The sequence below is a fragment of the Phaseolus vulgaris genome, chromosome 7 (genome assembly GCF_000499845.2).
Source record: "Phaseolus vulgaris cultivar G19833 chromosome 7, P. vulgaris v2.0, whole genome shotgun sequence".
NCBI lineage: Eukaryota > Viridiplantae > Streptophyta > Magnoliopsida > Fabales > Fabaceae > Phaseolus > Phaseolus vulgaris.
The window spans coordinates 36,646,375-36,672,189 of NC_023753.2; the positions used below are offsets into that span (position 1 = coordinate 36,646,375).

Sequence of the window (25,815 nt, forward strand, 5' to 3'; positions counted from 1 at the left end):
ATATTATTAAAAATTAAATAAAAATTGTCTGCATCAATGTTAGAAATCTGGTTGTTTTTGGTGCTGCAATTGGTTGTTAGGACGTGGACATTTGCTTGGGGAAAGGTCCTAATATTGACCAGCAGCTCAACCAAACACTGTTTTATATAAACTTCTTCATTCATTTTCTATTAGAGTAGAGATTCATAATAATTTATATATTCTTTAATTTTTAAAAATATTTTTCTAAAAAAAAATTGTGATGAAATTTTAAATTTTAAAACTCTTAAATCTCAACTTATTATCCTTTGAAATTCATGAACTATTAAGAAGTGAATGGAAGTAGTAGAAAATGAAAGAAATGAAGAAAAAAAAATAGTAAAAAATGATGTTATTTGGATTAAGAAAAATAAGGTAGAAATAAGTGAAAAGATGTAAAAGATTTTATGGATGTAGTATAATAAATATTTTATAATTTTATATATTAATATATTTAAAATAAAATTTTAATATTTTTTATTTGAATATACTTATTTTATTATACAAAACGAAAATATTAAAATATAATCGATTATCTTTAAAAAGTAAAATTTTCACAAATCTTTTCATTGTTAGAAAGAAGTTTAGTTCACCAAATTTTATTATTTTATGTGATTTTTTATTTTTCTGTTCTTACCCTTTCTTTCAGTTCATCACAAAAAAGCAAACAAATTGGATAGAAATTAATGACATTGAAAAAAAAGGTTTTAATGCATTAATGGCAGAAATTTACAAAATACAATTTTGTTTTAAATGATTTTTCAAACTTTGTTTTTTTGTTTTTGTAATGGTGTTATTCTTGTCCTGAGTTATTGGTATTGAAGATTCGTTGTCATTGAATGAGTTTGTGGAAGAGTTTTTCTCTTATCTTTCAATTTATGCTTTCATAATTAATATACCTAAATTTATCTTCTCATCTTCATCATAAAATTTACCTGATATGAGTAATAATTCTAAATATTTTTATTTTTATGTGCAAAAGTTCTTCTTAAAATAAAACTTTGAGGCTTTTTTTTATACTTAAAATAAGATTTTGAGGTTTTTTTATACTTAAAATAAGACTTTGAGGTTTTTCTTTATATGTAGGATGTTAATTTTCTTGAATGTCCCTATCAACTTCACTATAATAGTTTAACATTTTTTAAAGACTTTTCAAATACTTTAGTATTATTTCAAAAGATTTTGATCATATTTTTTTCCTATGTAGAATGTTAATTTTTTTGAATGTGACTCCTAGTCAATTTTATTATAGTAGTTTGACTTTTTTTAAAGACCTTTCAAACACTCTTTTATTACTTTCAAATAACTTCTATTATTTGTGTGATAATAATTTAACTTTTTCTAAAGATCTTTTGCAAGTAACTTCAATCATTATTAACTTTATGTATTTTCTATTCATAATTTTATATTATCAAAATTAAAGACATTTTAAAATATATTATATATATTTTTTCTCTTAATCCTTTAACACGTTGTTAAAGATAAAATCAATAAAATTTATAGTTAAAAAATGCACATTCATTTTAATGTGATAATTGACTATTATAATGTTATTTCAATGTAATTGAAGTTATATATGAAAATGAAAAACAAATTAACGTAAATTTCATGTGAAAATAGAAAAATATTTTAAAAGACAAATTGTTATTGTCTTAGTCCTCAAATAAATATTTGTTCGAGTATATTTATAAATCTCACGTCTTTTAAAAATTAAAATCAATAATAATTTATATACACATTTCTATTTTATATAAAAAAAACTTGAAACTTAAAAATAAAATACCTTCAATACAATAATTAATCATAATAATATTATGTTAACAAATATCACTTTACTTTTATAATTGCAACTATCGTTATATACACTGTTTTTTAATTTTATTTTAGTAATCATAAAACAAAAATAGAATTACATAATCTACAATAACATACAATAAAAATTATTAAAAATCATGCTTCCACAAATTGTTGTTATTTTACTATTATGTAATATAGAAGAAAGAGATTAAGTCAGATAAAAATAAAAAGGTTAGTTGAGTGACATTTTACAAAATTTAAAAAAATGTACTATTTTATTTTAGAAACACATATTATAATTAATATAAATACTAAGATACACAGTAAGAACGTATAAGAAGAATTTTATTATTCAATATATATATATATATAAATTATATTTTTATTTAAACTTTAAAATAACTGAGTTATGCGATGTAAAAGAAAATAAAGTGAAATTTAAAATAAAAAAAATATAAAATTAGAATTTGTGTAATAATCTAAGAAGCTTCTTCTTCCTCACGAAAATGGGAAGAGTCTGTAATCTCCCTGCACTCAACTCAGCAATGGCAATGGCAATGGCAACACACTGAACACTGTCTTCAACCTTTTTCCTTTTTCTTCGCCGTTCCTCAATTAACGTATTAATGGCATTCCACAGAGCTCCAAAGCCAAAACCTAAATCCGCCAGATCCCCAATTCTGCTTCTCGTGGCGGCAGTCACAGCAATCGCGCTCCTCTTCCTCTTCTCCTCTCTGCTTTCCACCACCTCCACAAAACCCAGCCTCCTTCAGCGACGCCAACTGCACTTCGAAAAGTACCTTTATTGGGGCAACCGCATCGACTGCCCGGGAAAACACTGCGGATCATGTGAAGGTTTGGGTCACCAAGAATCCAGCCTCCGCTGCGCCCTCGAAGAAGCCATTTTTCTCGGCAGGTACTTTTCATCCCTCATTTTCCCATTTAAATATTTTATATTGCAATCCATTTAAATCACTTACAGTTAGTTAGTTTGTTACTTTAAATTTGGGTTAAACACCGTTTGTCGATTTGAATTTGGATCCTCGAAGTGTAAAACACTTTCACATTGATCCCTGAACTATATGAGATGAGTTATTGGACAAATGTTAATCTTATTATTATTTAAGTCATGTTTTGTTAGATAATCTCCGTTAGTAGTTAGTTATATTATTTTAAGGAATTCAAACAAGGTGTTATTTTGATGGGTCTGCAACTAAGTAGCTACATTGAAGGTGGGTTTATGTTAATACTATTAGAGCAGTAGCTGTATTTAATAGGAAGAGGGATTGAGAGGGATGTCATCTTGTTCACTGTGAAAGACTTCAGGCCTTTGGGTAATGGGAGGTGCCAGACGCTCAAAGTTGTGCAGGTTAAACACTGTAATTGTGGATGGGAGAAATCCCATATTCTTTTTAATAAGATACCAAATTTCTATCACTCTTTCAAGGATTTTTTTTTTTTTAATTTCTTATTTTCAAGGCCTAAGGTGACAATGCGATGCATTTTCAAGGACTTGAACGGCGTTTTACCCTTAAAATTTAGGTATTTTCAGGATAAACTGCTCTGTAAGCACTTATACACCAAAAGGGTTAAAATTAATTGAGCTTATCTCTTAAATTAAAAACAATGTGAGAGAACTCCTGTAACAGTTTTTTTTTATTGAAAGTGAGAGTGCTAATCACTAGGTAAGAAACGAGAGAAACTCAATTTATTTACCTTTTTAATTTATTCAAACAAGACCGTTGTTATGAGTTTGTTCCTTCTGAACAATAGTATATAAGCCAAGTTGATGGTATTGTCTTTTCAGTTTTCAATTTAATTTCATTATACTTATTTCTTTGTTCTCTCTTCTTGGATTTCTACCATGTGTCTGTCATAACATTTCCTGAAACAAATATAGTGGATGCAGTAATTCGTTAAGAATGTATTTATTTAAGGAGTGTAATGTAACTATGTGATTTCAATGAATTTTAGCCAAGAAGAAAGTGTGTATTGCTATGGACAGTAATATGAAGCCTTAATTGTAATTAATACAACTGGAAGGACTGAATTGCAAAAATTGAGTTAATTTGTTATGTGGTGGTTGCAGAACTTTTGTGATGCCATCGATGATGTGTATCAATCCCATACATAACAAGAAAGGCATTCTTCACCATTCCACTAATGCTAGCTCTGAAGAACTGTGAGTTGCAGCTTTATTGCTATTATACGCGTCTGTTATACCTTTCCATTGCAATGTTTTTGTCTGAATTAACTGGTCTTATTTTTTTTTTCTTTTAATGTGCTAGGTGGGATGGAAGTTCTTGTGCCATGGACTCTTTATATGACACAGAACTTATGTCAGGTACTGTTCCTGTGATTTTTGACAATTCAAAAGAGTGGTATAGGGTTCTATCGACAACCATGAAGTTGGGAACCAGAGGTGTTGAACATGTGGAAGGAGTTAGCCGTTTCAAACTTAAAGAAAATAGGCGCTACTCTGATTTGTTGCTCATAAACAGAACTGCAAGTCCTCTTTCTTGGTAGGTTCTAAAAGGAGAATTATGGCTGATTTATTTTAGGGTAAATTATGCTTTCAATCCTTATAAAATAAGGAAATTAATAAAATCATCCTAAAAAAAATTCGTATTAGTTTAGTCCCTATAGAATATAATCATAGTTTTGTGGTCCTCGTCAATGGTGGTGGACGGAAACATAACATGGCTAATGAACTCCCCTCTTGCCACCGCCATCCTTTGCAACTTCGACCCCCTGGCGCCACCTGCTGTTTCTTGACCTCTGGTTAAAATCCGACTATTTAACATCATTGTTGGTGTCAAAGACACTGGTGTCTGGCCGGAGTGGCACAACTTCTCTGATTTGAAACCTGGCCCCATCCCCACTGCTGGAAAGCTATGTGCGAATTCGGTGCCAGATTCTCTCCATACCGTATTACCTCGAGCCAATCACAATTGGATCCTATGTAATGGTTTCCATAGGAATGTTCACATCTTCTGCCTGCAACAATGAACCAAGCGAAATGTTAGTGATAAACCTCACTTCGTGGTTAACAAACAATGGGAGCATGCACCATTGAGTGTGACTTCAAGGCGTAGGTGATAGAGGAAGTAACTCAAGAGTCGTGAAAGGGTTGGTGGTGAAGAAAGCGGGTGGCATGGGAATGATTCTAGAGAATATAATCTCCAATGGTGAAATTCTGTTTGCCATGTTACGTTTCTGTCCACTGCTGTTAATGATGAGGTCCAGAAAAATATGTTTACATTTCATAGGGACTAAACTAATACAATTTTTTTTGAGAATGTTTTTATTAGTTTCCCCATTTGACAGGGACTGCAAGCATAATTTACCCTTTATTTTATTATATTGCAAAATAAGGTTGGTTTGTGTAACGGTAAGTTGGATGTGTTTCAATAATGAATCTTATTTTGGTTTTTAGTCCATTTATGCAAGAAACAATAATGATTTCCTTTTAGCTGGGAGTAAAATACTCCTTTTCTGTATTCAGTTTGTTATGCCTGTTAAGCTGCAAGTATGATTATGATTATGATGGTCCTTATTTGCACGTTTTCTGTAACTGTGACCTTTATGAAATTTCTCATTCCCACTAAAGTGTCCTCACCTTCAGTTCACATTGAAATGTTAAATGTCTATTTGGTGGTTAGTGTATGTTTACTTGTTAAAGGAATTCAATTTAAACTTGTAGGAGTGCAGAACTTAATATATAATAGAAAGACATTTGTTGGTAGGAAGTTGAGAACTTCTGAGCTATTAAAACTGGTGTACATCACAAAGTCTAACTTGTGAGTTTAAAATGTGCCCAATGTTGTTGACTTTGAAGTTTTAATTGTATCACGTCACAACCAAGTTGATTTATGTTTCTTGCCTTGCAATAACTGCTATAATGACGCTACTATGTAGTTTTTTTGCTTATAAAATTGATAGTTATATACCTTGGAAAGATATTTTTTTTAAAATTTTGTCCATTTCTTGAGGTGCTAATGACTTTCCAGGTTTATGGAGTGCAAGGATCGAAACAATCGCAGTTCCATACTGTTGCCATATTCATTTCTACCCTCAATGGCTGCAGGGAAACTTAGAGAAGCAGCAGAAAAGGTCCATCTCATACGTTGTCTTTTAAAGTCCTTAATATTTTCATCAAAGGTTTTAATACTTTGTTTGGAGATACAACTGCTATATTTTTTGGTCTTCTATCTTGGATTGGGATATTTTGTATCAATCAAAGCTTAAATGAGTTATTTCAAGGGGAAATGCTGGGCTAGGCTCTCATGCCTCTTTGTTTAGTAGATTAAATGAAGGTTTTAGACTTGCCCTCTAAAGGATTTCTTGAGCCTAGCCTTGAACATGTATCATTTTTTTGAGCTAGCTTGTTGCATGTCAGCAACAAGTGGACATAACTACATAGAAACTAACTTTTCTGGTTATATCTGTAACTTTTAAATGATGTATAACTAATGTGATTAGTTACAAGCATAGAGCTTCTGCTGGTTGCTTTGATTGTTTCAACAAATTACTTAATTAATCATAGAAATTTTCATTTGGAAGCACAGTATGGTTAACATACTATTTTCTTGTTTTTTGTTTGTATGTTCATTTTATACATATATGTTAAGTGAGGAGAAACTATTTTACAAGGAGATATTGTAATTATTACAAGTGTGATACTCTAGGATATTGTAATTTTCATTGTAATCATTGCTTGGACTATCCTATAAATTACAAAACTTGTAATGCATGGTTGATTGTTAAATCTGTGGCATTGCAATAAAACAGTATCTCTTTGTTACACATTTTAATTTTTTATTAGACTTGTTCACAGATCAAAGCATTACTTGGTGATTATGATGCCATCCATGTTCGTCGTGGGGATAAAATAAAGACCAGGAAAGATAGATTTGGAGTAGCGAGGAGCCTGCATCCTCACCTTGATAGAGACACCCGGCCTGAGTTTATTATTTGTAGGATAGCGAAGTGGGTCCCACCTGGAAGAACCTTGTTCATTGCTTCAAATGAAAGGACTCCAGAGTTTTTTTCATCACTTTCTGCCAGGTAACCGTTCTCATGATCACACTTTGGGGTAAACGGGGAGGGGATTCCTATGCAATAATTTTCTTTGCAAGAAATCGTACATGATAGATTAACAGTAATTAAAATATTTATGGTTAACGCTATATGAAGCTGACCCTGGTTATTCAATAGTCATGGAAACAATTACTTAAGTTTGTCATTTATTTTCTGCAGGAAAGTTGTGTTGTTTTTAAATTAATGTCCAGATTGATTTAAAAGAAATTGCAATAATGATCTAATACAACTCCATACTCTTCATGACTCAATTGCAGGTATAGATTGGCATATTCATCAAACTATAGCCATATATTGGACCCGTTAATTGAGAACAATTATCAATTATTCATGATCGAGAGGCTTATAATGATGGGTGCCAAAACGTTTATTAGGACGTTCAAGGAGGATGAGACAGATCTTAGCCTCACTGATGACCCGAAAAAGAACACTAAACTTTGGCAGATACCTGTTTATAATGCGGATCAAACATGTTGACGACTAGAGCTGACTATGCAATCCACCACAGGAAATTAAAAATTACATGCATCCCCAAAATCTTTAGGAAGAAATGATAGGTGTGTGATTTGTTTTTGTTGTAAATTATGATGTTAGCTGCGTTAAAAATTCCATTAATTAATTCATTGAATGTATGTACTTGTCTCATAGTAAAGTTGAAGTCATCATCACTATATTTTTGTTTTAATTAACATTTTAATCCTTAATAATAATACAATTTTGTTGAGTTACTAAGAAATATTTTGCACTGTTATAAAAAATTTGCTTATTTGAGTGTGAAACCTTGTAAAACCTTTATTGTTGTATATTTGGGAGAGACTGTGTTCCAGCACATCTTGAGGGCTTGGGTCTAGCACATTTTTAGACTCGTCTGGTCTTTGTGTCTTGTGTTTGATGCTTCTTGAGACTTGCCATATCTTCATGTCTTGCGTCTAGTGCTTTAAACGTATGTTGACTGACAATACTTTAAGCTTTCGTACACGCCTTGCTATGTATCATACTGCGTTTTGAGCAATTGTTTGAGACATATGTATGATCAAACAAGTCTTGAGAGTAAATCTTATGTTTCACACAAACAAAGGAAACATGCATTTCACTTTTCTATCTAGACCTTTGTAATAAATTGATTTTGAAAAAGGGTCAAAGCTATTGAAGGAAACTTTTGCTGCAGCAATTTGACGTTATTCATTTCATTAGAGCTTGAAACACATTTGTCTTCTTAGAGCTCATACATGTATACTAGTCGTCTGATAAACATATCTAAGCAACAAGGTATCAAAACGAAGGAATCTCAAAGCATACATATAATATTAGAGCAAGCATATTGATAGCTTGTGTAGATGTTTACGTATAAAAACATAGCATGGAAAGGTGGTAAAGAGATAAGAGACTCCCCATGAGTCTAAAGAAAACTATATGAGCTAACACTATTGTACACAAGTGTAATATCTTTTTTACAAAACTGTAAATTATTCTCCCCCTTTAGCATAAACAAAAGGTAGGAGGTGCCTTAAAGCATCACTGTTATAGAAGGTTGAGTGGTGAGGTTGGTGTTTGGTTGGAAGGTGATAATGGGGTCTTTGTTTGGTTAAGAGTGAGAGTTTTAAAGGATGAAGAAGGTTCTGTTTTTGGTGGTGGTACGAGTATTTCAAGTTGGAATCGACTTACAGGTAGATATAGAAAGGAACACAATCTCTTATAAGATTGTTCTTGACAAAAGCAAGAAAAAATGCCATCGTGACATAAAAATACTCAATTATATGAAAAACTTGTGTGTGCTATTCTCCACCTAAACATATCTGCATAAAGATTTGTCTTAAGGACCCATTGTACATTTGACGTGGAGTAGTAATAACAAATTATGGATATTCATTATTTTTCACCATTTTGTTAATACTTGTATAAAATAAAGGTAATGCAAGGTAAAAGTTTACGGAATAACCGATTTTCTTCCTTAATATAACGATAAACAGAAAACAAAGAAAAGAAATCTGTCTGAAATTACACAGTAGTGGAAGATTTTATTCCTAATACACTGAATCAATCATAACATTCAAATGATATATAGATTTGAACGTGATTGTTGATAGATGGCACTAATTTCAAGGGCACTTAGGCTTATTCCCGTGAGTCTTGAGGCGTGCATAACAAGGACAGAGGTCCTTATGGCCATAGGTACCAGGGGGCACACAGTGGCATCTGTGGCAACATGACTTGCATGCTCGTTTGCATCTCTTCCTTTTCAATGCTTTGCTGCATCTTCGAGAACATTCATACTTGCAATCTATTCACAACCCACCACAACAAAAATGCTTTAATATATAATTCATTACATCAATTTTTCATCTTCGACATATCAGTTCTTCTAATGCAATATCAGATTGAAGATAAAATATGGGAAAATGCAAACAATTTGTCGCACAAGATGAGAAACTGAGTTGTGTTTGGAATACATAAGTTTTCTGCATTCCTCCAAAGAAAAATAAAATGAAAGCATTCTATCTATCCTTGAAGATGTATTACTTACTGATTTTGTGCTGCTGGATATCTTTGTTATTGAGAGCCACATTCTTAGTTCCTCCATGTGTCTGTAACCAAAACACAATGTTCATGTTTTTGTTTACAATATTTACTTTTCCTATAGTAAATAGTATGCATAATTTACAAAATGAAGAAAAGCAACTAATGCAATAAAAAACTCATTTAGGTGCACACATGCATGCATTAACGAGTCAAAGAAATGATAGACTAGTATTGCATGGAAGTAGAAAATTGTGGATAACTCACATTTTCAAGGAAACTGGCAACTCCAGTGCTGATGGATGAAGCTTCTGCAAAAGCCTAAGAATGGGAAATTGTGAGATATTTGACACTTTGAATTGAGATTTTATACAATAAATTGTGTGTATGTACCTGTAGTAGTAGAAGAATGGCAAGAATAAAGAGTCTGAACTCCATGTTTTGGTGGGTTGATGAAGTGAAGAAGAGGTTAATTTATACATACATTGTTGAGTTAATTTTATCTTTATCTCTTAAAACACTTTAGAATACAACCAATAGATAAAAGCCAATTCACAGGATGGAGATGATGAGTAGTACTCTATTTTGGAAGCTTCCTTCACTTTTCGTTTTATTGCTTGTGTGATGCTTTAGCTGCATATGGGATCACGAGAATAACTCAGCTAGATTGGTCCCCTCTCTTCTCACCATTATTTTATCTAAATAAGAACAAGTATTCAACTCACCAATGAGATATAACAAAAAAATTTGAATTTTTTACTGAGATTTTATCGTCACTGTCATTTCAAAACACATTGATTTTGATCTTTTAAAGTTTATTAAAAACTCTTTTAATTTATCAAAATCTGTGTATTTATGGGTGAACCAATATTACACATTATAGGATCCTACAGCAACAATGGGCAATGTTCATCGCAAGGTGGTAGTAGATCCTGAATTTGGATCCCATATTCAAGTTGTTCTATGGTACTTCTAAAATATGTATATGTTCTTACAATTTGTGTTTTATAGTTCTCACACTTCCATGCTGGTTCATAGTTATAATATTCATCCCTAATCCTTCCACATGCTATCTTAATACAACATTGTTAAGGTATTTCGTGAGTTATATAACACTGCTGAACATTGTTGTTAATATTTGTTATCCTTACATGTTCCAAATTTCATTAAAATGTTGTTCAGGTCTTTTAAAATACGACATTACCTTCAAGTGAAGGACTAATATGTGTTGCACACCCCACAATGAGCCTTAAAGCTATACCATCTTTTAAAATAACATAGTCAACTACATAAGTTAGAGTGACCAACAGTTTATTTTTAACCTTAAACTAATTATTTTCAAGTGTTATGTTATAAAATCAACAAGAAAATTATTAGATAAAAAATTATTAATTATTATATTAATTAAATTAAATATTATTTTAAAGACTAATAAAACTATTAATATTAAAATTATTTTTATTATTATAAATGCAACTAATCAATATAGTTACATTCCAAACTTTTCACAATTGTGTATAAAGTAACAAATAATTAGCTCCATACATGATTGTTGTTAACCATTTTTAAACTCTTGATTTTAATGTATACAAATTATTCAATTTAATATATTACCTGCTTAAATAAATGTTAAGTATAAATACAACTTGCTGGATTAAATAAACTCATTTAATGTAGTTGATTTTAAAACAAATCCTGAGAATTTTACATATATATAGAGAAGCATATCAAATGCAAGATCAATTTAAAAAAATTGAACTAAACATATAAATAATTCACTTACATAAAATGATATAGACTGAGACCCTACCTACATGTTATCTGCTACCTGTTACCTGTTATCTGCTATCTGTTACCTGCTACATGCTACATGTTACTTGCTACATGTTACTTGCTACATGCTACTTGCTACATGCTACATGCTACATGTTACCGTTACTCGTTACCCGTTACCCGCTACCTGCTACTTGCTACATGTTATGCTACTTGTTATGCTACATGTTACCTGTTATTTATTACCTATTACCTATTACATGCTACTTGCTACCTGTTATGCTACATGTTACCTGTTATCTATTATCTATTTCCTATTACTTGTTACCTGTTACTTGTTACTTTACCTGTTACCCGTTACCCGTTACCTGTTATCTGTTATCTGTTATTTGTTATCTGTTATCTGTTACTTGTTACTTGTTACCTGTTACCTGTTACCTGTTACCTGCTACCTGTTACCTGCTACCTGCTATCATGTTACATGTTACATGCTACCTGCTACCTGCTACCTGCTACCTGTTACCTGTTACCTGTTACCTGTTACCTGTTATCTGTTATCTGTTATCTGTTATCTGTTACCTGTTACCTGTTACCTACTACATGTTACCTGTTACCTGTTACCTATTATCTATTACCTATTACGTATTACATGTTACCTGCTACCTGTTACATGTTACTTGCTACTTGTTACCTGTTATCTGTTACCTGCTACCTCTTACATGCTACCTTTTACCTGCTACCTGCTACCTGTTAAGCTGTTTGCTACATGCTACCTCTTACTTGCTAAGCTATTTATTACCTACTACCTACTACTTGTTATAGATTCCTTGTTACCTACTACCTGCTACTTCATACCTACTAAGGTACATGTTACCTGTTATCTACTACCTGCTACCTGTTACCTGCTACCTGTTACATGCTACTTGTTACATGCTACCAGCTACCGGCTACCTGTTACATGCTACCTGCTAAGTTATTTGGTATCTACTATATGTTACCACCTGTTGCATGCGATTTGCTACTTGCTACCTGCTAAGTTATTTATTATTTAATACTTATTACCTATTACTTGTTACCTGCTATTGCTACCTGATACTGCTACCTACTACCTACTACCGCTACATGCTACTGCTACCTACTACTTGCTACATGTTACCTACTAAGCTATTAGTTATTTGTTACCTGTTACCTACTACCTGCTACGTGCTACCTACTACTTATTATTTGTTACCTACTACCTGTTACATGTTAAGCTATTAGTTACTTGTTACCTGTTACCTACTACCTGCTACGTGTTACCTACTACCTGTTATCTGTTACCTGCTACCTATTACATGCTAAGTTATTTGTTATTTACTACCTGTTACTTGTTACTTGTTACCGACTACCTACTACTTGCTACTTGTTACCTACTACTTGCTATTACTACCTCTACTTGTTATCTATTATCTGCTATATGTTAAGTTATTTGTTACCTACTACCTGGTACATGTTACCTACTACGCGCTACTTGCTACTTGCTACCTCCTACCTGCTACCTGCTACCTTCTACCTTCTACCTTCTACCTTCTACCTTCTACCTTCTACCTTCTACCTTCTACCTGCTATTTGTTAAGTTATTTGTTACCTGTTATATGCTACCTATTACCTGCTACTTGTTAAGTTATTTGTTCTCTGTTACCTATTACCTTCTATCTGTTACCTACTACCTGCTACCTGTTATCTGCTACCTTCTACCTGCTACCCGCTAACTTCTACTTGTTACCTACTACCTGCTACCTTATACTTGCTAACATCTACATGCTACTTATTACTTGTTAAACTATTTGTTACCTAATATCCTGATACCCTGTTACCTGATATCATGTTACCTACTATCCGCTACTATTACGTTCTCTTTTTCCTACTATTTGTTACCTTTTACCTGCTCTCTGTTATCTCCTAGTTGCTAGTTGTTAGTTGTTACCTGCTAAGCTATTTGTTACATGTTATCTATTACTTAGTATAGGTTCCCTGTTAAGCTACCTGCTTATTCCTCCACTTCCATATCTTCTTATGTCACTTCAGTGAAAAATACTTTTTATTCTTTTTGTGCCACTCCATACAAATTTGGAAGATGTTTTTGGACCTGAAAGTTGTTTTCGGATATGGAAGTGTTATTTAAGTTTATAAAACCTGGAAGTCATTTTTTAATTTGAGATAAGCCTATGGATTATGTAATTCAAAAACTAATCTTATATCTAGAAAAGACTTTCGGATTATGTAATCCATAAGCTAATCATGCATTTGAAAAATACTTCTGAATTACATAATCCAGAATCTATTCTCATATGTCCATAAAAGACTTTGAAAAATACTTCTGAATTACATAATCCAAAAATATATTCTCATATGTCCAGAAAAGATTTCTGAATTATATAATCTGAAAGTTATTAACACATGAAAAAAAAACTTCCAAATTACATAATCTGAAAGTTAATTCATGTATAAAAAAAACTTTTGAATTATGTAATCTTTAATATTAAAAAAGAATATTTTTGGAATTAAATGAGGGTTACAAAATAACATATGGAAATAATAAGTCACTTCCTTTTCTTGGGAGGGGATGGCAAGAGACTGCTTTCATCACACACAACACACCAAATAACACGGTCAAAACAAAATTCACAGCACCCACAAAAACCAACAAGAGAAAGACCAAGTCCTTAGCCTCATGAACGGCCAACTCAAAGTGCTCATGACCACAAATCTCATCATACACCAAGGAGGAAAGAACTGAAATTCCCTCCACCAAGACATAAACAAAATAGATGAAGAAAAAACAGACAAAGAGCAAAGGTAAAGAAGCCTGACATTTGTAAATGGAAAATTATACCTTGAAAAGTGCGTATCACTTGAATTTATAACATTGTGAACTAAAAGAAAGTATAATTATTTTTTTCTATTAAAAAATTACAATTGCAAAATGATTTTGGATGTTAATATATAGCTGTCACAACGAAAGCGCGGACATGGAACAAAACAACTGCTAACGGAGAGGCCAAAAAAATCAAATGAAAATTATTAAAATAAACCACGTTGGAAGTGTATAATTTTCTTTTTCTGGTTTTTCAGATGTGAAGGGATCATCATGCAACTATGTCAAATGTAGAGTGGGGTTCAAATGTAAATTGTCAACATGGATTTATCTTGGAACAGTATAGATTTATTCCTCTATCTTTTACATTATGAAGCACTCTTAGACAGATGTAAAAAGTTTAATGAAACAAAAAGAATTTAATTAGAATGCAGTGACAGAAACACAAGGTTTGACATTGCCGTGTACTGCTGATAAAGGGTGAGATTATTGAGTTTTGTAATATAATTAACATCAAAGTTGATTTCAAATTGATTTCTGATAAAGGAAACATATTTCCAGATCGACCTTTCAACATAATGCATTCTAAATAAAGCATTCCGAGAGATTTGAAATTTTAAATAATTCAGAAGTATATTTTTTTTTAAATACTTCCAGAATATTTAATTCGGAAGGTTTTAATATATTTCAAAATATATGCTCTGAAAAATATGAAGATTTTACACTGTAACTAACGGAAATAAACGGCAAGAAAATATGATGGTGGTGGAGGAAGCAATTGGCGAAATGAAAAGGCAAACATAAAGAAATATTTATACGTGACAAGTCTTAAAAGTCTAAAATAATATTCAGAGTTTTAATTATTATAAAATGAAAGCAGAAGGCACTATATATGTATAATTTTTGCACATAAGCAGTCCCCACCCAGAAGCATAAGCATATGACCGTCTAGCTCATGGCGTATTTCTGAGTCCAAGAACGGGCAGTACTCTCATACTTTGCTCTGTCTGTCTTGTACATGTGTGCAATATCAGGCACCAAAGGATCATCTGGGTTCGGATCTGTCAGCAGGGAGCAAATTGACAGTAGCACCTACAACATATTGCATTAATAACCAATATCAACTTTAATTGCGCATAGGCTTTCAAATTTCAATTTTATGAGTGATCTGCACACACATGCATGCATACCTTTGAAACTGTAAGGGCAGGGCTCCACTGTTCTTTCAGAATGTCCAAACAGATACTTCCATTGCTGTTTATATTAGGGTGAAATACCTTGGTTCGGAAGGAAACCTACAAAAGCAACATTGTAAATAGGTTTCCCAATCTAAACTATACACCCAAGATCAAAGAAACATATACAAGATATAATTCCGGATGCTATTCAGATAAAGGAAAACCAATGAAAGTACAGTGCAGTGAAATCAGTGAAAAGGTTAAAAGCAAAACATTACAAAAAAGAAATATCACAGTGGACCATGATGCCACAAAAACTGACAATTGAAAGGTACTACATCACTTTCACCAACAGATTTAAATATCTGGTTGAGTACATGCCAACGACAGGAAGACTATGGTTTTCATGAAAACATTACTAATCAGAAGTTGTGTCTCAATATTATTATGAAAACATAAAATGGTTGAACTCGACGACATGCCATGCCAACTACACAAGAATATTTAGCAAAAAGACAACTAAACCAGAAAACAAACCAATTCAATTTCAAAGAAAGACGACAAGCAACAATTTCATCCTAAAGTACATATTAAAGTTTCAGTATCACATAAGAAATTAAGGTGAATAATCTCTTTAATACTTATGTAATAACAACAATGGCAAAAAAGCACTTGAATCCATCAGGATATTAAAGCCTAGTTAGTTACCTTTGGTGGCTTAAATGGATAATCCGGTGGGAAGTGAATGGTGACCAAGAATACACCACCAGCATAAGGGCTGTCTGTTGGACCCATGATAGTAGCTTGCCAATGAAACATATCATCACCAACAGGGCCTAATCAAGAATGGAATATACAAGATTCGTGATAGCCTTCCCATAGAATCAAGATAACTTTAGATGCATTTGATACAGATAAACAACTACATATAAGGTTGTTTACGTTTTAATAGAAAATTATTTAACATTTTATACAAACAAACAAGGTACTTGGCTGTTGGGCTCCCAACATGAAGGTGTGACCAAAACATCTTAATCAATTCAAATCTGCATATAGCTTCTGTTACTCTCAACCAACCAACCCTCTAATTCTTATTTATTCTGTAATAGTATCCTTTTCTAATCCCTAGGCATTTGATCTCTTATTTTATAAACATGAATCTATACCCAAAATCTTTCTTCATAAAATTGACAAAAAAGAATCCATAATATAGACCTCGTCTCATATAGTTCTCAAACTCAGAAAGTGTTTTGTATACACACATTATACATACTACTGAATTAATACTAACTATATACAAATATGCTGAAAAAAACTCAATTCATGAAATAATTGTAATTAACAAAGAGTTAACAGTATGCAAATTTTGAACGAAGCAAAATAAACAGAGAGGAAAAAAAAACAGCAGTATTTTCACAAACAAAAAAATGAACACAAACACTACAAAAACAAATGAAAAAGAAGAGGGGAAAAAAATTGAACGTGAATAAGGATTGGGTTGAGAAGATCCTGGCCAAAAAACTTGGGAGAGAAGCCTGCGATGCACACAGAAGCCACTTTATACATGACAGGCTGCAAACCCAATCTGTTATAGTGGTCGAACACTAAAAAACAGCACTACAATGTCCAAATAGCAGCCACTGGCTGCTCTGCTCCACTACTCTATCATCACCATAGTATGCTCTGAACAACCAGGACACAAATTCATTCTATTTATCAAACATTACAAAGAGAATCTTCTACTTTATAACATTACAATTAAATCACTCTATTAATGTAAAAAAATTGAAACTATTAAATTCTTAAAAAAAATCAATAAAAAATTATCATTTCATATACAAAAGAAAAAAGGTTATTTTAAATTTTTGTAATAAAAAATTTAAAATTAACTTAGTCATGAATCGTAAAAAGATGGAATAAACCAAATTTTTAAAAGCAATTCTTCAGAATTCAATAATAAATAATATAAATTTTTATTTTATTTTATCACTATTACTATTTTTATCATTAACCATTCAAATGATTAAGTTTTTTGATAACTTGTATTATTAAGCTACTGAATTTCTTATAGTAATATTTTGAATCAATTCTTGCTATTAATAATTTCAATTTTTCACTGTAGAGATAATTAATTTTAATTCACATAAAATAAAAGGAAAATTGTATAATGTTTAAGAAATAGAAGGAATTTTATGAAAGAAGTCAAAATCTGTAAAAGGTTTTTTTTTTCAGTTCCATCTAAAAAATAAAGGTTTAAGAGTATGGTTTTTATATTTATAAAATAGGAGTGGCTTTGCGTAAGAAATGTAAAACAAAAAGAGGTTGGGAAATTTTCTTTTTCTCTAGATTAAAGTTGAATCCACATTCATATCATTAAACTTTCCATCATTGTATCATATCTTCAATTCAAACAAATATCAATTTCCTCATAAGAACATATTGTTTCATCTTGTCTAGATATGATCAATGTTATCAATGGTGGATGGCAGCAAGCCAAAATTCTCCCATATACACAAGGCAAATGGCATGCTCAATGGCAGAAGCCATGACAGACAACATAAACACACACACAGATGACTAAAATATGAGTATAAAAAAATTGAAAACAGAATCTGCTCGACTTTTATTTTTGCTTGACATTGTCCTAGAAGGGAGAAGGATTGTAAACACAATTATAGATTTAATAGATAAAGTTAGAAAACAAGAGAAGATGGACTGAAATTTTGAAAACAAAGAAAACTGAAACCGATAACAAATTGTATTAAAACAGAAACAAAAAAATGAAGAAAATAACAGAACAGAACAATCACATCAAGAACAAGATGTCAATGTTGCAGAAACACTGAAACATAAAAGAGAGATGAAGGAAAAACAGAGAATAAGAGAAAAAGAAAAATGCAATTGACAAAGATCAGGCACTCAGACAATAATAGACAAAAAAAAAAAAAGTGGCACAGAAAGAACATGCAGAGAAAAAGAAAGAGGTGGTCACACGAAAACATTTGCCAGAGCTCTGGGTGCTATCATTCAAGTTGCCAGCAACAGGAAGAAAAAAGTGAAATGAAAAAATGAAGCCCGATACTGAAATAGCCCTAAAATGAATTAAAATAAAAGAGGTCCTCATGTGGCAGAAATGGTGGATTGCATCATAAAACAATTTGGCAGCTAGCGAATGGCAGCAAGCACAAAAAACACCACATCATTGAAGTATGGGAGCACCATAACCGCTTTTTCCCCAATGAATTAACCACTTTAAATCAGTTTTGAGAACTATACGGCCTGTTTAATAGTGACAATTTATATTATAAAATAACCAATAAATTAGGAGATAAATAGATTAAGATGAGAAGTAAAAAGTGTATATAAGAAAACACTTCAAATCAGTACAGAGCTATAAGACAAGTTTAAAAGCCACGGGATACATAACAAAATGACAAATAAGTTAAAAGAAAAGACAGACGAGAACACAAGAAAAGCATCTCTTCCAGAAATAGAAATATTAATTGGTTTACTTGCGAATGTATAGTATAGGCACACACCATTCTGAATTATTGAACAACAGGATTAAATAATAAGACACAATAGAGAGAATCTCAGGCAAACAAACCAGCACTGCAGGAAACAGGAGGGTCCTTCTGCAAATCCTTCAACTCCTTAGTAATACGTTTAGAAGCCATCACAAGTGTGTGTACCTACATTTAAGACAAATTTCAGGCTTCTTTTACCTCTTGGAGCAATTTGTGAACCAATATAAATATAAATGCATTTAATATTACCTGTTCATCAGTTTCAAAAACAGATTGAATAAAACCATGGCGTCCGAGAATAAAAACTAAATTCAATTTACAACTTATGAAGGCAATTCAAACAAACAATAAATAAAAATGTTTTATTGCACTTTTTTTCAAATCACGTACACTATATCAAAATAGGATTTTACAAAAGATAAAAAGTTCATTTCGAATCAAACACCATTGAAAATAATTGATAAAAGCCTGACAGGTAAAATAACTTCATCTGTAAGGAAACATAACTACCTTAAGTTGTCAAGAAACATAGCTACGATAGCTAACATTTTACTCCATTAACGTTCTGTATCCTTCGAAATATTGAAAATGCCATGCATGAGAGACAACAATAAGAAAAAAAACAAAAAATGGGATGCCATAGCGTGAGGAGGTGGCGTCTGGGGAACCTCACAAGCAGAGAAGCTATTTGCAGGATTGGTATACCTTAACCACGAGACCACCATTAAATTAAAAAAAAAAATCATGTTTGGCTGGTTTGATGTTCTAAAATTTTACACAATTTGAAACCAGCAAAACTTCTAAAATGGAAATTCTTTTCAAAAGGAGGGGGAAACACATAAACAAGCTTATTCAACGCACAAAAACGAAACAGTAACTGATATAAATGATCACAAAAAAGGGTCCCCCCATGATAGCATTAGCACAATAGCCAATTCAAGGTGATTGCAGTACCCTCGAGGGAACCATCACAGAAACCAAAATACGATTTCATTCGGATTTTATCAAACTAATATGACTACACAGCAAAAGACTTTGCAACAGAAAAATGTGAACTAAATTTTTAACCAAAGTACGACGAGTAAAAAAAACTATAGTTAAATCAAAACCAACCTAATTAATAATAATAACAACAACAACAAGTATAAGAGAAACCCAGGATTTAAACCATCAATAGTTTGCAGACGCATTGCTGGTGCACAGCACCATAGAACACAATCTCTAACCACACAGAAGAACAAGCAAAAAGTACAAGTCCCAGTGTGAAAGGCAAGAGAGAAAGAAAATGAACAAAACAAAAAAATGCGAAAATGAACCCTAAAATCCGCAAAAAATAAAAATCGGCAAGCAAGATAATACGATGAAGCAAAGGAAAGACGGAAAGAAAACGTTGCATAGAGAAAGAAAAATTGAGAGAATCGAAAAGGGTGTGAGATACCTTAAAATCCTAGGGTTTGAAGTTTGATGAGCGATGAGAAAGCGTTGAGGAGTGAAAGAGTGAGTCTTTCAGCCTATTCCTTATATAATCTTCCGAGCGTAATTCGATGCTTGCCATGCACGTGAGTTGTGAGTGTGCAAAATAATTAATAAATTAATAATTATTTTATTCTTCTCACTATATAATTATAATTAATAATTACTATTTTTGTACTTGATTCTTACGTCCAATTCTCCTCCTACCTGATCAAGATTAAATTAATAAAAAAAAAACTAAATATGAAATAAATATTTTATATTAGTCTTTTTCAAATCAATCCATTCATTCATAATCTTATCCGAATACTGTAACTCGAATTAATAGATGCAATATTATATTAGAAAATCAATAATAAAATCCATTATTATTAACTTCAGTCAGTCATTTCAATTTTGTTATTTTTTCTTAATTGTTTGTTTGTGTTAATACAGAACTTATAAGCATCTTTGATCATGTTGTGGCATACTTGTAATCAAGATCCTTTGCAGAATGTTGTGATTTTCATAAGAAAATCTTAATCAAGTTCTTAAACTTAAAAATTATTATGGATGGCACGATTGATGAGAAAAGTGAGAATAATAGTTTAATCAATTATAATCTCAATAACTTTGATCTTATTTGTGGAATAAGATGATTCATTTTTGGATAATTAATTCGATTTCTTCTTTTATAGCAGAGATTGTGATGTTCATTTTGTAGCACATGTGGTTTTCCACCAAATCTTAAAACTAAAAGGGGGTTCTACATATGCAAAATATGAGCATGGTGATGGTGTTGAAGATAAAAAGATGTGTATTTTATGAAGGGTCAAGAACATGATCAAGTGTTCCTACTTTTACTCAAGAGGGAACTATAAATTTCATTGTTACATTTTGAAAATTACAATGAAGATGTTCACTACTAATCATTATCAATGAAGCTACTTTGTTGAAGAAATCACAAGAATTAGTTTCTTATGATTCACAATAAACTCTTTCACTTTTCCATTGTTGCACCATTCAATCAACTCTTTCATTCTTTGTATTAAATAATAGATGTGTTGACAATGCCTTGTGTTGTCTTACTTTGTTGGATTTTTTAATGATATGAGTCTAGTTGAAGCATCTAATAGACTATGTATGATGGTATGCACCTATCTTTTAAAGGTTAACATTTGGTAATTGTTGTTATTTAGATAGCTATTATATTTAGTCAATTAGGATTTTTGTTTTTCAGTTTTGTAGTTAGTTATGTTGTAGTTAGCCTATATACACTCTACCATGACTAACTAACATCATATGGGCTTGTGTAATTTATATTCATCATTCTTTATAATTCTTTATTCTTATTTGAGCATATGTGATATTTATGTAATTATTGTATTTTGTGTTGAGAAAGTAGGATGAGTTTGAGAGAGGGGTGAATAGAACTTAAAAACAAAACTTCAGTTTTTTTTCAATTTTACATAAAAGCAAAGCACAAATTTCTTTGAATTAAATTATTCTAAATAAAGCTTCTTGAAAGGACTTTGAGATGTTGAGCCAATTTACTTAAATTTAATGAAAAAACTCAAAAGACATAAGGGAGAAAGAAGAAATACACAACAAATGTATATACTTGTAAATCCTAAATTTATTGAAGTTAGTATGTTTTAAATTCTTTATTGTATTAATCATTTTATTACTCAAACTATTTTGTTTGTAAGTCATATTTGGTAGAACCAAAAGTGACTTCTAAAAAAAATACTTGGTGTTTGTTATGTCATTTAGGGCCTCTTTGCATCCAAGTGAATACTATTCACCCGGATTGAAAAACAAATAAAATATGTGTTTGTATCTACGTAATGGTGAGGAAAGAAAAGTGATTGGTTGTGGGAGAGCAGAAAAAACAATCTTTGATGTGTAGCGAAGAAAAAGCAACGAAACCAACAAAAAGTTTAAATAACATTACTAAAATGTCAAAATTACCCTTAACTTTATATATATAAAATAACATTATATATATATATATATTACAAAAATAATAATAAATTATAAAAATATAAAAATAAATTACAAGTTTAATAATAATTAAAATAAATCTATTAAATAATAATATCAATAATAATAAAAAATTAATTTTTTAGATTTTATGCTATTAGAGTGATGAATATAAAAATGAAGGTTTATATGCCTTTTATTACACTTGCAGACTATCCCTCATAATCCTTTTCACATAAGTTCTGTGAAAAGATCTTTGTAAAAATGTTTTATTAAACGCCAAGATAATAATCTTTAGATCATTTATTATTTTATTTGTTTTCTAACAAGGTTTGCCAAAATGTTTAGTAACTCTATTCAAACCCTTTTAGAATTAACATACTACTTTAATTCTTATATTATTAAAAATATAAGAAGATGAATGTTTGTTCTAAAATTAGAAAGAATGAAAATGACAATAAGTATAATTTAAGAGAATTTGAGTATAATTAATTTTTCTTTTAATAGTTTTTTCAGTTTATAATCTATTATTAAAATTTTAAAGATTACATTCGGTTTCAATTAAAATTAAATTATTTAATTACTATCAATTTTCAGGAATGAAACCTTATAATATTTAGATAGTCGAAATTCCACCATAACCATATAAATTTCAAGATACATATAAACTATTCATATTTTTGCATGATACAGAAAACTATAGAGAATATATTTACACGTAAGACGTTAAACATTTTTTCAATAATATAAAATTATAAATGATAATTATTAATTTATATATTACTATAGAAACTTATATGAATTTTATGCTAAGATAACAAAATATAGTATTTATCTTTTCCATTATAAAAGCTTCAGTCCAAATTCTATTAATTAATTATTATGTCGTTGAACTAAATTTTATATTATCATTATTTTTTAATATCAATCAACATATTAATTTGGCACGATATTTACAATTGATTATTCATTCTAGATATATCACATAAATTCATTACATTTCAAACAAATGTTTACATTTTGGATCTAAAAGTGCAATAAAAACTGTTGGATTTCATAATCGATAACACACAGAATTGTCAAAATATATTTTAAAAGTCATAAATCCCTTTGTGGAGTAGGTGATGCATAACTAACTTTTAAATTAAACTATCCAAAATTTTGTCAATTGACCTTCATATTGTAAGAAAGTCATGAATCACCTTTTGAAAGAACCTCAAACTTTACAAATGAGCTTAGCTAGAATTAAAAAAAATAAAATTGGATTACATAATCCAAAAAGTTTCAATAGAGTAATTTTTCGAAATAGTGCAATTCAACATCTCTTCCTTTATGAAAAAGTGTTTAACTTTTGAAAATTACAATTAATAACACAAAATTTAGAATGAATATTTTAGATTGTTTAACCTAAAAGATTTCCAAATATCATAATCTAAAATAAAGCAAATTCTCCATGAATATCCTTCCTTCCTAAATATGAAACTGGATCTAGGATTGTAATCCAAACATTGAAACAAAATATGAAATTATATTCTAGGTTGTACAATCTAGACATTGTAATCAAATCTGGAATTGTATATCTTTTACTTTTGAATTGTATAATATGAAAGCTATATTTTTCATGAAAAAATAGTTTCTAGATTGATCAATCCAGAAGTCAATCATTTTTTAACTTTGGATTACACAATAAAAAAAGAACTTAATGAAAAAAAAAGAACTTCTAAATTATACTAGAAGTATCTCTATTGTCCAATTCAGAACACTCTTTTTTAAGTTCATCCATGACATCATACATAGACAAAACATAGACAAGAGTGGCAACAAAAGCAAGGAGGTGGAAACGGGAAGGAGACAACAACCACAAGAGGATGACAAGAACAAGGTGACAACCACAGGAAGATGACAAGGAGGTGACAAAATTGTAGGGCAACGACAACAAAGGAAGCAGAAATAAATATGATCTTTTAACTACCTCATGAGGTGTCCATGGAAAATGAGGTAGCAGAAACAAATGAAACATTGCGTTACCTCAACATGTGACATTCTATTTGTCACAACTAATAAAGAAATATGCCAACAGATACCAAACAGAATATAATAAGTATATTTTGTAAACATTTACACATTTAAAACTAATTTTAAAATAAGATATTAATTATGAGATGGTAAGTTAGTAGCTTTAGAAACATTGAAAACATTTACTATAAAAAATCAACAGTTATCATATTGACGATAGATAATAATAATATAAAATTATATAGAACATTTGAAATAAATCTTAAAACTAATTTTCATAATTAATAATTTATTTACTTATTTAAATAAAAGTAGTAATCTAAAGTGAACTACCTCTCTTTCATATTCATTGATGTTTAAGGTAAAAATCATTACAAAACTATTTAGAATATATAAAACATTATTCTATTTAGATACAATACACTAATTCAATATTTCATTATTTATACTAAAATATTATAGCAATTATTAAATAGGATATACGTGAAGAGAATACTAATGATTCTTCGAAACTGTATAACATAAATAGTTTTTTAGAAGGAAGAAATAAAAAAGGAGACAATGATGAAATATTAACAAATTTTATCATATATTGTAAGCACTAGAAGTGAATGAAGTACCTAAAATTTACAAATACCCTTTGAATTTACCAATATTTGAGCTAGTTTAAAAGGGGAAAGATAAATGGTTTGATGCAGGGCATCTTGGCCTCAGTTCATCTCAAAATAGCAGTGCAACTAGGAATTGCTATATTCTATCCCTTTCAAAATACCAGTTCAACTAGGGTAATATGTGATCAGACCTTTCATAAAAAAAATCTCCCGACCCAAAAAAATGAAGAAAAAAATTCATCTACCTCCCGAGAGAACAAAAAGGAATAATGGTAAATGTACATGATCCTAAAAGTATAAGAGCAAAGCAAATACGATATGGTTTCGGGGCTGGCAAAAATTATTGTGGCAAACAAATGCTATTTGGAACAAAACTCAGTCTTGAACCTGGTGAGGTTCTGAGAGAATTTATCCCTATTTTTTCCATCCAAGCTGAGAGTCACATCTGTCATAAGCTTGTCAAAACACAAAGAAAGCCGCTGGTGTTGGTCTGGCGGCTGCAAAACGATTCAAGGAAAATTAAGATTTTTTAAGGCATGAAATTATTGCTACTTCTATTGCAAATAGAATACGTAATCTTAACTTTGGCTAATCTTAACGTTTAGTTGCTTTTGTTTACAAATCTTAAACTTCATGTTCAGTAGCTGAAAGAAACTTATTTATTTGGTTTAGTTTGAACTTATGTCGTAATCATGTACTACTAGACTTTAGCTATTTTAGTATTGTACATAATCATTTTACTATGTTATTTAACTATGTTGCTCTAGTTATCATGTAGTTTACACATAATTTGTTCAAGTATGTTACAGTTATACTTTTGTAGCACATCTTTACCCTTACTTTAGCAAAGTAATTATTTTGTTTACACTATCTACCCAATGTTGTATGCAATATGGTAAAGATGATAACAATAAATGTTACTAATACATTTATTTAATATCATATTGCAATGATAATAACAACAAGAAAAATTATATTTATGCCCA

The 25,815-nt window shown here is 30.7% G+C and overlaps 4 protein-coding genes across 6 annotated transcripts in view; 1 reads left to right on the top strand and 3 right to left on the bottom strand.

Moving 5' to 3' along the window:
- Positions 1-2,271: 2,271 nt before the first annotated feature.
- LOC137830472 (uncharacterized) lies at positions 2,272-7,651 on the top strand. The gene is made up of 6 exons (XM_068637833.1): positions 2,272-2,731; positions 3,905-3,997; positions 4,104-4,337; positions 5,826-5,928; positions 6,653-6,882; positions 7,173-7,651. The coding sequence occupies exons 1-6, from the start codon at positions 2,442-2,444 to the stop codon at positions 7,390-7,392; spliced, it is 1,170 nt and encodes a 389-aa protein (XP_068493934.1). The 5' UTR covers positions 2,272-2,441; the 3' UTR covers positions 7,393-7,651.
- A 1,190-nt stretch (positions 7,652-8,841) lies between these two features.
- Positions 8,842-9,972, bottom strand: LOC137830473 (cypmaclein-like). The gene is made up of 4 exons (XM_068637834.1): positions 9,826-9,972; positions 9,700-9,753; positions 9,440-9,500; positions 8,842-9,196 (listed from the first exon to the last, which is right to left on the bottom strand). The coding sequence occupies exons 1-4, from the start codon at positions 9,868-9,870 to the stop codon at positions 9,015-9,017; spliced, it is 342 nt and encodes a 113-aa protein (XP_068493935.1). The 5' UTR covers positions 9,871-9,972; the 3' UTR covers positions 8,842-9,014.
- Positions 9,973-14,849: 4,877 nt separating this feature from the next.
- Positions 14,850-20,336, bottom strand: LOC137830474 (ubiquitin-conjugating enzyme E2-17 kDa-like). The gene is made up of 5 exons (XM_068637836.1): positions 20,206-20,336; positions 18,848-18,932; positions 15,949-16,076; positions 15,253-15,357; positions 14,850-15,154 (listed from the first exon to the last, which is right to left on the bottom strand). The coding sequence occupies exons 2-5, from the start codon at positions 18,915-18,917 to the stop codon at positions 15,011-15,013; spliced, it is 447 nt and encodes a 148-aa protein (XP_068493937.1). The 5' UTR covers positions 18,918-18,932; positions 20,206-20,336; the 3' UTR covers positions 14,850-15,010.
- A 4,447-nt stretch (positions 20,337-24,783) lies between these two features.
- LOC137830478 (uncharacterized) overlaps positions 24,784-25,815 on the bottom strand; it is a 32,978-nt gene continuing 31,946 nt past the window's right edge. For all 3 annotated transcript variants that reach the window (XM_068637850.1, XM_068637848.1, XM_068637849.1), the window contains one exon: positions 24,784-25,326. In XM_068637850.1, coding sequence (XP_068493951.1) covers positions 25,189-25,326 — 138 coding nt within the window. In that variant the 3' untranslated portion in view covers positions 24,784-25,188. The remainder of the gene's footprint in view (positions 25,327-25,815) is intronic.

Excerpts from the sequence above, each read along its gene's own strand:
- LOC137830472 (XM_068637833.1), top strand. The coding sequence starts at position 2,442 with ATGGCATTCCACAGAGCTCCAAAGCCAAAACCTAAATCCGCCAGATCC. Across the intron at positions 2,732-3,904 it reads GAAGCCATTTTTCTCGGCAG|AACTTTTGTGATGCCATCGA; the intron begins GTACTTTTCATC and ends TGGTGGTTGCAG. Across the intron at positions 5,929-6,652 it reads TTAGAGAAGCAGCAGAAAAG|ATCAAAGCATTACTTGGTGA; the intron begins GTCCATCTCATA and ends ACTTGTTCACAG.
- LOC137830473 (XM_068637834.1), bottom strand. The coding sequence starts at position 9,870 with ATGGAGTTCAGACTCTTTATTCTTGCCATTCTTCTACTACTACAG. Across the intron at positions 9,501-9,699 it reads TTGCCAGTTTCCTTGAAAAT|ACACATGGAGGAACTAAGAA; the intron begins GTGAGTTATCCA and ends TTTTGGTTACAG. Across the intron at positions 9,197-9,439 it reads TATCCAGCAGCACAAAATCA|ATTGCAAGTATGAATGTTCT; the intron begins GTAAGTAATACA and ends GGTTGTGAATAG.
- LOC137830474 (XM_068637836.1), bottom strand. The coding sequence starts at position 18,917 with ATGGCTTCTAAACGTATTACTAAGGAGTTGAAGGATTTGCAGAAGGAC. Across the intron at positions 15,358-15,948 it reads ATCCATTTAAGCCACCAAAG|GTTTCCTTCCGAACCAAGGT; the intron begins GTAACTAACTAG and ends TTGCTTTTGTAG. Across the intron at positions 15,155-15,252 it reads CTGCCCTTACAGTTTCAAAG|GTGCTACTGTCAATTTGCTC; the intron begins GTATGCATGCAT and ends AATATGTTGTAG.